The sequence below is a fragment of the Xiphias gladius genome, chromosome 20 (genome assembly GCF_016859285.1).
Source record: "Xiphias gladius isolate SHS-SW01 ecotype Sanya breed wild chromosome 20, ASM1685928v1, whole genome shotgun sequence".
In the NCBI taxonomy this organism is placed as follows: Eukaryota; Metazoa; Chordata; class Actinopteri; order Istiophoriformes; family Xiphiidae; genus Xiphias; species Xiphias gladius.
Genome location: NC_053419.1, coordinates 17,647,178 through 17,658,000, shown reverse-complemented (window position 1 = coordinate 17,658,000; position 10,823 = coordinate 17,647,178). Strand labels below are relative to the sequence as shown.

The 10,823-nt window shown below is 40.6% G+C and overlaps 1 protein-coding gene across 2 annotated transcripts in view; it reads right to left on the bottom strand.

Moving 5' to 3' along the window:
- Nucleotides 1–10,823, bottom strand: part of itga1 (integrin, alpha 1) — a 61,197-nt gene that overhangs the window by 10,762 nt on the left and 39,612 nt on the right. For both annotated transcript variants that reach the window (XM_040157294.1, XM_040157293.1), the window contains exons 7-17: nucleotides 10,461–10,609; nucleotides 9,181–9,331; nucleotides 8,645–8,819; nucleotides 7,936–8,009; nucleotides 5,880–6,027; nucleotides 4,934–5,079; nucleotides 3,574–3,717; nucleotides 3,173–3,424; nucleotides 2,944–3,074; nucleotides 2,091–2,266; nucleotides 1,781–1,935 (exon numbers count right to left, since the gene is read on the bottom strand). In XM_040157294.1, coding sequence (XP_040013228.1) covers nucleotides 1,781–1,935; nucleotides 2,091–2,266; nucleotides 2,944–3,074; nucleotides 3,173–3,424; nucleotides 3,574–3,717; nucleotides 4,934–5,079; nucleotides 5,880–6,027; nucleotides 7,936–8,009; nucleotides 8,645–8,819; nucleotides 9,181–9,331; nucleotides 10,461–10,609 — 1,701 coding nt within the window. The remainder of the gene's footprint in view (nucleotides 1–1,780; nucleotides 1,936–2,090; nucleotides 2,267–2,943; nucleotides 3,075–3,172; nucleotides 3,425–3,573; nucleotides 3,718–4,933; nucleotides 5,080–5,879; nucleotides 6,028–7,935; nucleotides 8,010–8,644; nucleotides 8,820–9,180; nucleotides 9,332–10,460; nucleotides 10,610–10,823) is intronic.

The following is a 10,823-nucleotide window of genomic DNA, read 5'->3' as shown; positions in this document are numbered from 1 at the left end:
GGGGACGCGCCATGGAAAATCAGGGGATCACCAAAGTCATTATGACTCATCCTCTGGGCACCATGAATGCCCGCACAACATTTCATAAGAATCTGCCCAATAGTTGCTGACATATGTCAATCTAGACCAAAGTTGCAGAGCAGACATTCCCATCCCCTTAGAGCGATGCCGCTAACGTGGTTGAAAAGAGGTTTCAATCAACCAGAATAACTGAAAAAACCTGTGAGTTTGCACGGCCTCTTTTATATTGAGACACGGAGACACCAGATTGTGCCTCTTTTTAGTGAAACACAAAGACAGCATTCGAAATAGCCGCTACACATTCCAGGACGGCATTTATTGTATACGCATGGTAAGGCATAAATATGGGTCTTTCTGCGCCTGTGCCAAATTTCGATCAAATGCGAAAGGACCCTGAGAAAGAGTGCAACATGAAGCTGCATTTTTAGTCAGGCATATTATTAACTTGAGTGCAGCTTCATAAGTACAGAGGGTGCCTGTTGCTTAAAACGTGTTAAAGAGTGATTATACTGGATATAAACTGCTTATCTACCACTTGCAGACCACTCCATTGTGGCCGTCAGGCAGCTGTGTTGGCTATTGAGCATTTCCTCCATTTAGCTAGTCCCGGTGAATTTTATTTGGTTCTTTACACAAATGTTTGTACACTATCTATGTGAATCAATACTATTGTTCCAAGAGAGAAACTGAAGACTTCTACAATACAGAAGTGGACCAGGCAATGGAAGTTTTGAATGTAGCGGCTAAGAGCCAGTGTATTTTTAATCTGAGGTTTTCCTAACTGGTTTGGAGCTGGAAACTGTGTGGTTGTCGACTCACAACAAACTGGAGCCGCTGCTTTAGTGCACACATGGAATAATTTATATCTCCTTTTTGTTTGTTGCCGTCAGATCTGCTCAGGTTTGGGTCCGCTCCACCTGGGACTCAGGTGAGACAGTTGAGGCGCTTTTCGTGTCCGGTACAAGTTTTTCGACCCTTGATGATCTGTACCCTGGACTATGTGGGAAGATTCCGCACAGACTGGCGCAGTAGAACAGAGCAGGTATTCATGCTCAGGACACACAACAACAGCAGCTGTTTCCACTGATTAGTTCCTCCTTCTCTCGTCGAAGGGCAACTAATCAGAAACATCCACTGCAGCCGTTCACGGCAGCAGTGGAGAAATTTCGTACGCATGGCTCTAAACGTCACATTGCTGGAGACCGCTTAGGTTTACAATAGGTGCTCTAGCTTAAAGGTTTCTGCTGTGATGAACAGTCTGTGATGTGCTTGTTGGACCGCTTGAGGAAATTGTCCTTGACCTGGAATGTCGCTTTGTCACATTCTCAAAACACCTCATTCACTCTCGTTCTCCTATTCGCTCATTTCATTTTTGTTGCCTTTTCCCATTCTCTCCCAATCTCGCTACCTCTCTCCAAGTGCCTACAGATAATTTATCACTCAGAGCAACACGTGGCTGTACTTGGCGAGCTTTGATCAGGACGGGTCTGTTTCATGTTAGAACCAAGGCTTCTTGCTCTGCTTTAGACTCCTCACAGCTTTTGTTCTGTCTCCTTTCTGGTTCAAAACACCACTTACATCTCCAACAAGACTAGAATTTAACTTTCATGAATGAAGGTCTAAGGTATCTAAGGTATCAAGCTGCTTTGAATACTGTGTCTTGTGGATATGGAGCAAAAACATGTAGTTTTGGTGTTGATTTCTTTCAAGGTATGAAACCCTATGTATCCCGTGTGTACACAATGATCAGAGTACTTGCCGACATCATGAAGGTCTCTTGCACACAAAATGTGCCTCCGTGTTTGATGATGAGGCCCTTGGCAATCTTACGATCACTTTTATCATCCGAGTCAATAAATGAGGCCCTGGCTTTTGCACGCAGAGCATCCAGAGTCAAATCATAGCGGACCGGTACTGGACATAACAGATAAGAAAACATGTAGTGATAAAAAAAAAAAAAAAAAAAACAACAACAATTTTGAAAGTAAGGAGGCAGAAAAATGAATTAATAAGGGAATCTGTTCAATGACAGAGTCTTCCACATCGACATAGGATGCTGTAATGCTCACCAAAGGCAGCTTTTAAGTCCTGCTTGTCAGATTTGATACTGTAGACGAAACACACTTCAGTTGTCACACACACAGATTTGCGTCCACCATGTTCGCACTGGTACTGTGCCTGCTGCAGGTTTATTTTAACAGGGTCAAAAGTCATGTTGGCGCGGAGTTCGGCGACATCTCTGGACCTGTTGAAATGACATTAACATATCAGCTTCTATAAAACACAGCACATAACTAACAAACTTGAGAACTTGTGTCCTTGTGAGTGTGAGTGTGTGTGTGTGTGTGTGTGTGTGTGTGTGTGTGTGTGTGTGAGACCTCTGTCCATTCATCTACTTTTTTGAAGGAAGCAACAAGGAACGGATGGATGTTGAGCATTAACCTTGGCCTCAGCTCTCTCTCCAACCAACCACTGAGCTTTATTAAACACAGCCAACGGTCCAGGAAGAACAGCCGCCTGCTGCCAAATCCTATTTAAACTCTAAACCACTCGGGAGATGTAGTTTTCACACAGCTTAGTTGAGCCTCTGCCAGTAGAAACTGTGGGAGAAGGTCTGCCTCGGAAGTTAAATTATGGTCTGGGCAAATGTTTCAAAACTTTGGGGGTTAACGTCTGCAGGCTGGTCTCCAACAGTGAAGTATGTAGCCATTGGTTTTAACAGAGAGATCATTAGGAAGTTGTGGGTCTCAAGCCTACAAGCCCAGTGGGAAATGCACAGCTGTCTAAACCCGAAAAAGACCATGCAAAGCGGACATGTAAGATGATGTCTCCGGGATACGAGCACTGCTGCTGGTAACGGTTCAAGTGGGACATGTAGTTCTAGGAGTGTATGTTTGTATCTGAGGGTGGGCCATGTCTCACCAGAACAGTGACGCCCCTCCCAGACCTCCTATAGTAACATCAGTGATTCCATCTCCATTTAGATCCATGACTCCATGTATGGACTGACCGAAGAATTTCACTTTTTCACCGTCCCCACCTGCCGGGATCCGCTAAGGAGACACCACAGAAGCAATGAGAGCATGTTAATCTACACGAATAGTTGCAAATCTTCTAGCAGATCCCCGAGTTGCACCGAAACTGGTCTCACCTGCACAAATTTCTCTTTCAGTGACATCTTGTCTCCATGATAGATGTAGACGGCTCCTCGGTGATCGTTCTCAAACGGTGCACCAATTGCCACATCATTAAATCCGTCCTTGTTGAGATCTGACACCGCTGCAATGGCTGTACCAAACCGGGCACCGCAGGGTTCATTTTTATTATGGCAGCTGGCTGAGTGGGCAGTACAACAGGACTGATTGACAGGCTTTAAAGTGAACTCGTGCTTAAAGTGGCCGTCCTGGTAATGAAGCAAAGAAAAAACACAGGGACAGGGGGCGAGACAATGAGCGGGTGCATCATTACAATCTTAGCGTGGCTTTGTGTAGGAATCTGACGCAAGGAATTTCAACCAAAGACACACGCAGCCTCGTTTTCAGTCTCCTGTACCTGTTTGACTGTATAAACATAGACTTGTCCCTGCTCGTCTCTTTCTGAGCCCATGTACATCGGCGCTCCGACCAGGAGGAGATCTGTGTAGGAATCCCCGTCCACGTCGACAGTCTGCAGGACGCTGCCAAAGTAGGAACCAATCTGCACGGAGGAGTCAGAGATCATCTGTCAGTGTTGACCCTTTAAACACGGTACTTGCTGAAGCACAAATCCTTACCAGTGTGGTAGCAGCCTCTATTTTTACTGATTTATTCACCAAAAAAGCCAACTAGAGACTTCTTAATCCTGCATGTCAAAGTCTCATGGGAGTTGTAGTTGTTGAATGCTTACAAAGAAAGTGGTGCATTTTTATTAAAATGATAAGGCATTCACACCCGTACCTCGCCCCTAATTATATATTACACATTTATTCATATATTTAGAATGCAATATATAATTTTCTAATAATATTACTCCACCATTATTGTTATTGTGATTTTATATTACTATATTATAAGGCATATCATAGTATTTGCATCGATTTCTACTATATATACTTCATAGTCCTGTATTATGACTATTAATGTGTGTCTTTTACATATACTGCACATATATGATATATAACGTTATGTACTTTATTATATATTATTATGTAAATTGTGCCTGTTATTAATACCTCTACCTATACATTTAAACGATATATTCACGATACACACAAGTTCACTGATTAAAGAAAGTTTTAAATAAATCAACTCAATTTCTTTCCTAGTCTAATAAATATGGCTGCTGGCTTTGGACTATTGAACTGCTTTTGAACAAATATTTAGACACTTGCACACATGTACTTATATTGTGCAAAATGTCACGATGTATATATTGTAAAAAGCAACGTGCAAAACACAACTACATTGGATAAAACACAACATTAAGCAAAACTCAACAACAAATAGGAAAACACTACAACATTTAAGAAAACACAACAATAAAGCTAAAAATACAACATTCACTAGAACTAAACAGAAAACACATTAACAAATTAGAAAACATAAGAACAAAACAAAAAACACAAACAGTTTAGAAAACACATAAAAAAAATAGGAAAACAACACAAAATATCCAAAAAAACATTTAAATTTGGTGGTTTTGTTATAGTGTTTTGTCTGATGTTGTTGTGTTTTGCACTTCTTGGCCTATCTCTGTGCTTCTGTCCTTCAGGAATCAATAAAGTTCCTACAATGTACTTATTTAAAGTATATTCGCAAGTACAACAGCAGACACCGAGTTAGCTTAGAATATGAACGGTATACTATCTTTTAGCTTTTCATAAGCATTGATGATTCTTTGCAAAAAGACGCTGCAAAAATACACTGAGGCTCACCTGTTCTCCTTTCAGTATCTGCGACACGACGACCTCGTTCATTTCATTTAGGCGGTAGATTACAACCCGGCCTGTGTGGTTGTACCGCGGGGCACCCGTGATGTACAGCACTCCCTCAGGGGTGGATGCTGACTGAACATCATATCCTGCAGAGAATGCATACGCAAGCACACACTGTATTACATTCAATGCACACATAAACAGGCATAATCAGGAACGTGTCCTGCAGTATTTGTGCCTGCTGATGTCTCTGTGGAGTATTTTTAAAGGCTCTGTTTTTCCCAGCCAGCTGTTTACGTCTGGCTGTGTGGATGACGCAATAAAACGCTACTGGAAGCCGGCAGGAAGCCACACGAACCTGCACACACTCACAGATCAGACAAGCACATGAAGGGCTATGTACGCAAAGTCTGCAGACGGACCACTATTTCATGAGCATATGCCAACAGCTGAGTTTACACTACGCGAGCCTGGATCTGCCAGTGCTGCTTCTAACGACACGTTGATTAAATAACTTGATGTTAAGATGCTGTGGTTGCTCCACGAGCCATAAAAGGCAGCAGGGCAGAGAGAAGAGCCTGTGTATACTATTTATGTGACACAGAGAGAGAGGTGCTGTCAAAGTTAGACAAATTACGAATCTCAGTCTTCCATGCACGAGAGACTCCGGATTTATTCTGCAGCTGTTAAATTACCTTTAATCTCTTGGAAGATCACTTATCTAGGCTCTCTGTTTAACACAAAAAAACCACACTAGGCTCAGATTGAGTTGTTCATGCAAGTGTAAAAAGTGCTGCACAGTGTGTTTTCTCCGTGTATGTGTAAGTTTCTTGTGTTTTTCTTAGAGCCCCTGAGAACATGGTTCAAACCTTAAATGTTACTCTACATCTATAAAAAATAAATAAATATCTTTTCGGGGCCTTCAAGATGTTATGAGCCAACTCACCAATGTACCCAGCCAGTCTTTCATACCCGGCCTCGCTCTTTGGGTCGTGAAACTGGTTCTTCCCTGGAATGATTGTTCCCCCCGCAGTATGCATTACCACCGTCCCGTTCCAGTCGTACGCTCCCACTGCTCCCAGTAACACGCCTTCCTACGGGGGTACAACACAGTTGATGTCAGGAACAGCAGGATATGAGATTAGAAGCGTTGGAACCGTTTTTGTCAGTGAGTGGTGCGCAAAATTATTTGTCATCCAAAAACAGTGAATGAAGAAGAAGTACTCTGATCTAAGTAAAAGAAGTAATGCTATGATGTTAAAAATATTCTGTTAGTAAAATCTGCATTCAAAATTTTACTTAAGTAAAAGTATTTCAGTAAGGTATTTTGTATTATCAACAAAATTTATTTAAAATATCAAAAGTACTGCTGAACAGCCCCTTGTTATATTATCATGTATCATATATATTTTATTACTGGGATGTTATTATGGATGCATTAGCATGTAAGCAGTTTTTAATGCTGTAACTGTTTGAAGTAGAGATAATCTTACATACTTTACATGCTGTTGCATAGTTGAATCTATAAAATTTCATAGATTCATATGTTTTATTTGTTAAACAAAAGAATACAGTACTTCAGGTATAGAGCAGTACCACTAAACTGTACTTAAGCACAGTACTTGGGTAAATGTCACTTTCCACCACTGCCCAAAAAAACCCAACTAGTGCTGAAACATTCAACCACTTAATCGATCGACAGAAAATAGATTCACAGCCAGTTTGCTAATTAATTGACTAGTATGAATCGTTTGATTTATTAATTAAGGAACAATGACGAACTTTCAGTGGATCCAGGTTCTAAATTTGAGGATTTTGTGTTTATCTTAGTTTTATATCTTTTTAAATTGAATAAATTTGTGCTTTGGGCTGTTGCTCAAAAAAAAAACTAAAAAAAAAACAAGCCATTCTGAAGATATCATTTTAGGGACTGTGAAACTGTGATAAGCATTTTACACTATTTTGTGATATTTTATTAACTAAATGATTAATTCATTAATTGAAAAAAATAATCGACAGGTCAATCAATATATGTTAAAAACGAGTATAACTAAAAAACATGGACAAAAGTGATGAAATGAAATAAAATGTAGCAGAATGAGTCAAGTCAGAAAGTGAAAATATCTATCATCAGTCTGTTTCTTGTTTACAGAAACAGAGTTATCTAAAGGGAAGGGGAGGGGTCACACAGAACATAACATGGATCATTACTCACAGTGACCTTCATCAAGTGTTTTTTTTCCCCCCACTACTGGCTGGTAAAGTGAGGCCTCACGTGTTTAGTGCTCAGTGGTACAGTTAGTTTGGTGTGGTTGTGTCTGGTTTTGTTAAGTTGAATGAGCCACTGCCGGCACAGCGACTGTGTACGCAGTGGTCGAGGAGGTGATAAACACTAGTCAGGAGCAGGAGGAGAGGTGTTAGAAGGGAGCCTGTTTGGTTTTTAAACAGACATAGGAAATACCTGATGAATGAATTCAAGAGGCGCATAAAGGGGCAAAAGCAGGCGTGTTGTTTTTTTACTGTAGTGAACAAGCATCTGATTCAGCCCCCGTCACTGTCTCTCGTGCCTCGTTTTTTTGCCTTTTTGATCTTTCGCTTTCTTTATTTCTGTCTCGCACACTGTCATGCAGTCAGACAAAACAGACTGCAGCAGTGTGAGCGGAGAGGACAGAGAGTCTCTGTGTGTGGTAACTTCTACTGACTGAGGTGAATCACCAAAGGGCTGAAGATGCACCAGAGATACCGCTGTGGAACTGCGCTTGGATGTGTTCATTAGTTGAACAAACATCCATTCCAGTGCATCCACTTGTGCGCAAGCACATAAAACTAACAGTTCCTTTTAAACTAAACACCTAAAGACATATGAACTTCCCTGTGATTTAAAGATATGATACAGTCATCCGTCTTTCGGTCTGGTTAACTGATTTTACAGTCAGTCCCTAACTTTTACAACTGTGGTATTTGTGTATTTCTGTGACACAAATGATAACATTTAGACTTACTTTAGAAGTGTGTGCACTAAACCCAGCTTGGGACATCTCCATCTCAAAGGAGGAGGTGAAATTGCCGGTGGTGGCTGAGAAAGGAAAAGGAATTTTGTTAGTATCTCATTGTCACATTACCGATTAACTGTTGAATCTAGAGAGCCTTAAAATTGAATGTCTGATATATATAGCAAAACATTTTGGAAAATACACTTACCCCCAATCCTTTCTTGCAGTGAGTTACGTAAGAAGACTGATACCACTGTCATGTCTGCACAGGTACCTATGGTGCTAAAGCCAGCAGCCTGTAAACTTAGCTTCTGTGTACCAGCACTTCTGAAGCTCAAAAACTCACACATTATACATGTATCTCGTTTCTTTAATCCACACAAAAACATGAGTGCTTTAACTGAGAGTTTTGTACTGCGAATACTTCTTGGTAAAGTCATGAGCCAGGCGGGCTTTTTTCCCCCTCTTTCCAGTCTTTGTGCTAAGCTAAGCTAAGTGTGCCATGGCTGTAACTTCATATCTACCACACAGATCTTAAGCTGGTATCAATGTTCTCATCTAACTCTGTGCAAGAAAGCAAATGAATAGTTCAACATTTCCCAAAATGTTGAACTAATTCTTTGAAGCCGTTGGGTGTATGAGGACTAAAGTAGGGGAACATTTGAAACTCTGTGAGCATGCATACTGTATGTGTTCATGTTCGTTTTTCCACAGATACCTTCTAAGGCAAAAATCCTGTTTCCCAGAGCATCCACAATGGTCAACAGCGCCAGCTCATCAGACACGTTGAAGAAGTGGTCTCTTAATGGCGGACTGGAGATGGACTCAATCTCCTTGATAAACTTCTGCACTTCTTCTTTACTTTTGTTCTGACGATTGTAGTCTCCCATAACCTGGAAACACAACAGACTATCTTAGCAACATCAACACTTATAAGTGTGACTGAGTGACAGAGTGAGTACCCAGCTGATTTAAATGACCCGTCAGTTCTGATTATGGTTTAATAATTTATAAAGAAGTCATTACACCTTCCCTTGATTTAACCTTAATGATAATGCTTATTTGATCTGTTGCAAGGAAGAGTCACTTCTCAAAATTACTTATTTGACTAATTAAACTACTAAACTATTATTATGAACAGTTACATACGTGGCAACCCAGAACAACCCAAAACTTAACTCCTAAGTGAAGAAAACACGGTACATATATGGTAACATAGTCTGTGACAAAAACACAAAGGTTGTTTGTACTCACAGCAATGCCAAACCTCTCAATGTTATCATTGTCACAGGCGCTGATGACCTTTTCTAGATTATGGCGGTCATGTGACTCTCCGTCAGTAACAATCACCATGACTTTCTTCACCCCAGGTCGTGCACCCCGTTCTGGCATGAAGGCCTCCCTCCTGATTGGTAGAAATTTTTGATATTCAGTCAAAAGAACACAACTTCCGGACTTCCAGGCCTTAAATATACACCCAGCTGTCAGTTTATTTGATACACCTAGATAAAACGAATGCAATTTAATACAAGAGGCCTCCTATTTAAACTACCCTCACTGATATAAATGGGCTGTACATAATAATAGAAACACCTGTCAGCATAACGCAATACTGTTCAACACCCGCACCACAAACCAAATCTTAAAAAAATGGCCGTACATTTGATACAAATTTATTATATCAGGATAAACCCCTTGAGAGGTATCATCTCATTTAAAGGGGGTCCCAACACAAACACTCACAAGAATGATCAGAAAACAAAAACAATACAGAACACAAAGGACAACACCACAGTGCAAAAGGGAAAAAAAACAATCTACTCGATATCAGAGAAGAGTTCTATAGACTATAAACTAGCAGTGTTAGCATTACTGAAAACACATGCAATTTGTTTTAATATAAAGGACTAAAACATTTTAAGGCAAATGAAGACAGAGAACAAATGTGCACATGTAAATTATTCCAATAAGAAGGACCCCTAAACATAGAAGATTTCCTTAGAGACAAAGGGGACCATAGAGAGAAGATGATCAGGGCGTCTTAGTGGGTAATTTGTATAATTACAAAAATATTAGGAACAAAGAATTTTTTAAGCAATAAGGATAGTTAAAATAAATGCATTTAAAGATAGGCTGAAACCTTTGTAATTGTCGTAGTGTATCAAGAAGTTAAATCAACACCTCTGTAAAACAGTTTCTACAAAAACATTATCACCATTCTAAAGATAGGATTTATTGCAGGACTGTTTTATTACAATACATTAGTTTTAGCTAGGTGTACCTAATAAACTGGCGACCGAGAGGTTATGTTGGCTACTTCATTTTCATGAGACTGGTGGGAGGCTGGCTCCCTGATCAGTCTGTTTCATGTTGATATCTAAGTTGAGAAAACTTTCTGAGGCCGTTGTCCAGCTTACAGGAAATTACACCGTCCTATTCAAATGCCAATTAAACCTTGCAAGACCCCAATGGCTTAATTGAAAAGTGTTGCCTCGGCATTGCCAGGCTTGCCCGAAGGGATTAGTGTTGAGTACCTGGCAGTATCAATGGCAAGGAAGGTCATCGTCTTGAAGCCGGTCTGCTGAGGAAGTTCTTTGACGAATTCCAGCAGATCACGAGTGTTGTCAAACTGGCTCAAGTTGACACGGTGAGTCACAGTCTCACCGTAGGACACTATTCCCACCTGGAAAACACACACAAACACACACAAACACACACACACACACACACACACACACACACACACACACACACACACACACACACACACACACACACACACACATTTTTTTTGGTAAATGTTATCCTACATTGAATATATTTTTCCTTCTCTCTCCGTCTATGTTCTTCTCTTCTCTGCCGTCCCCTCCCCAACTGCAGAGGATGTGGTTGGGTTT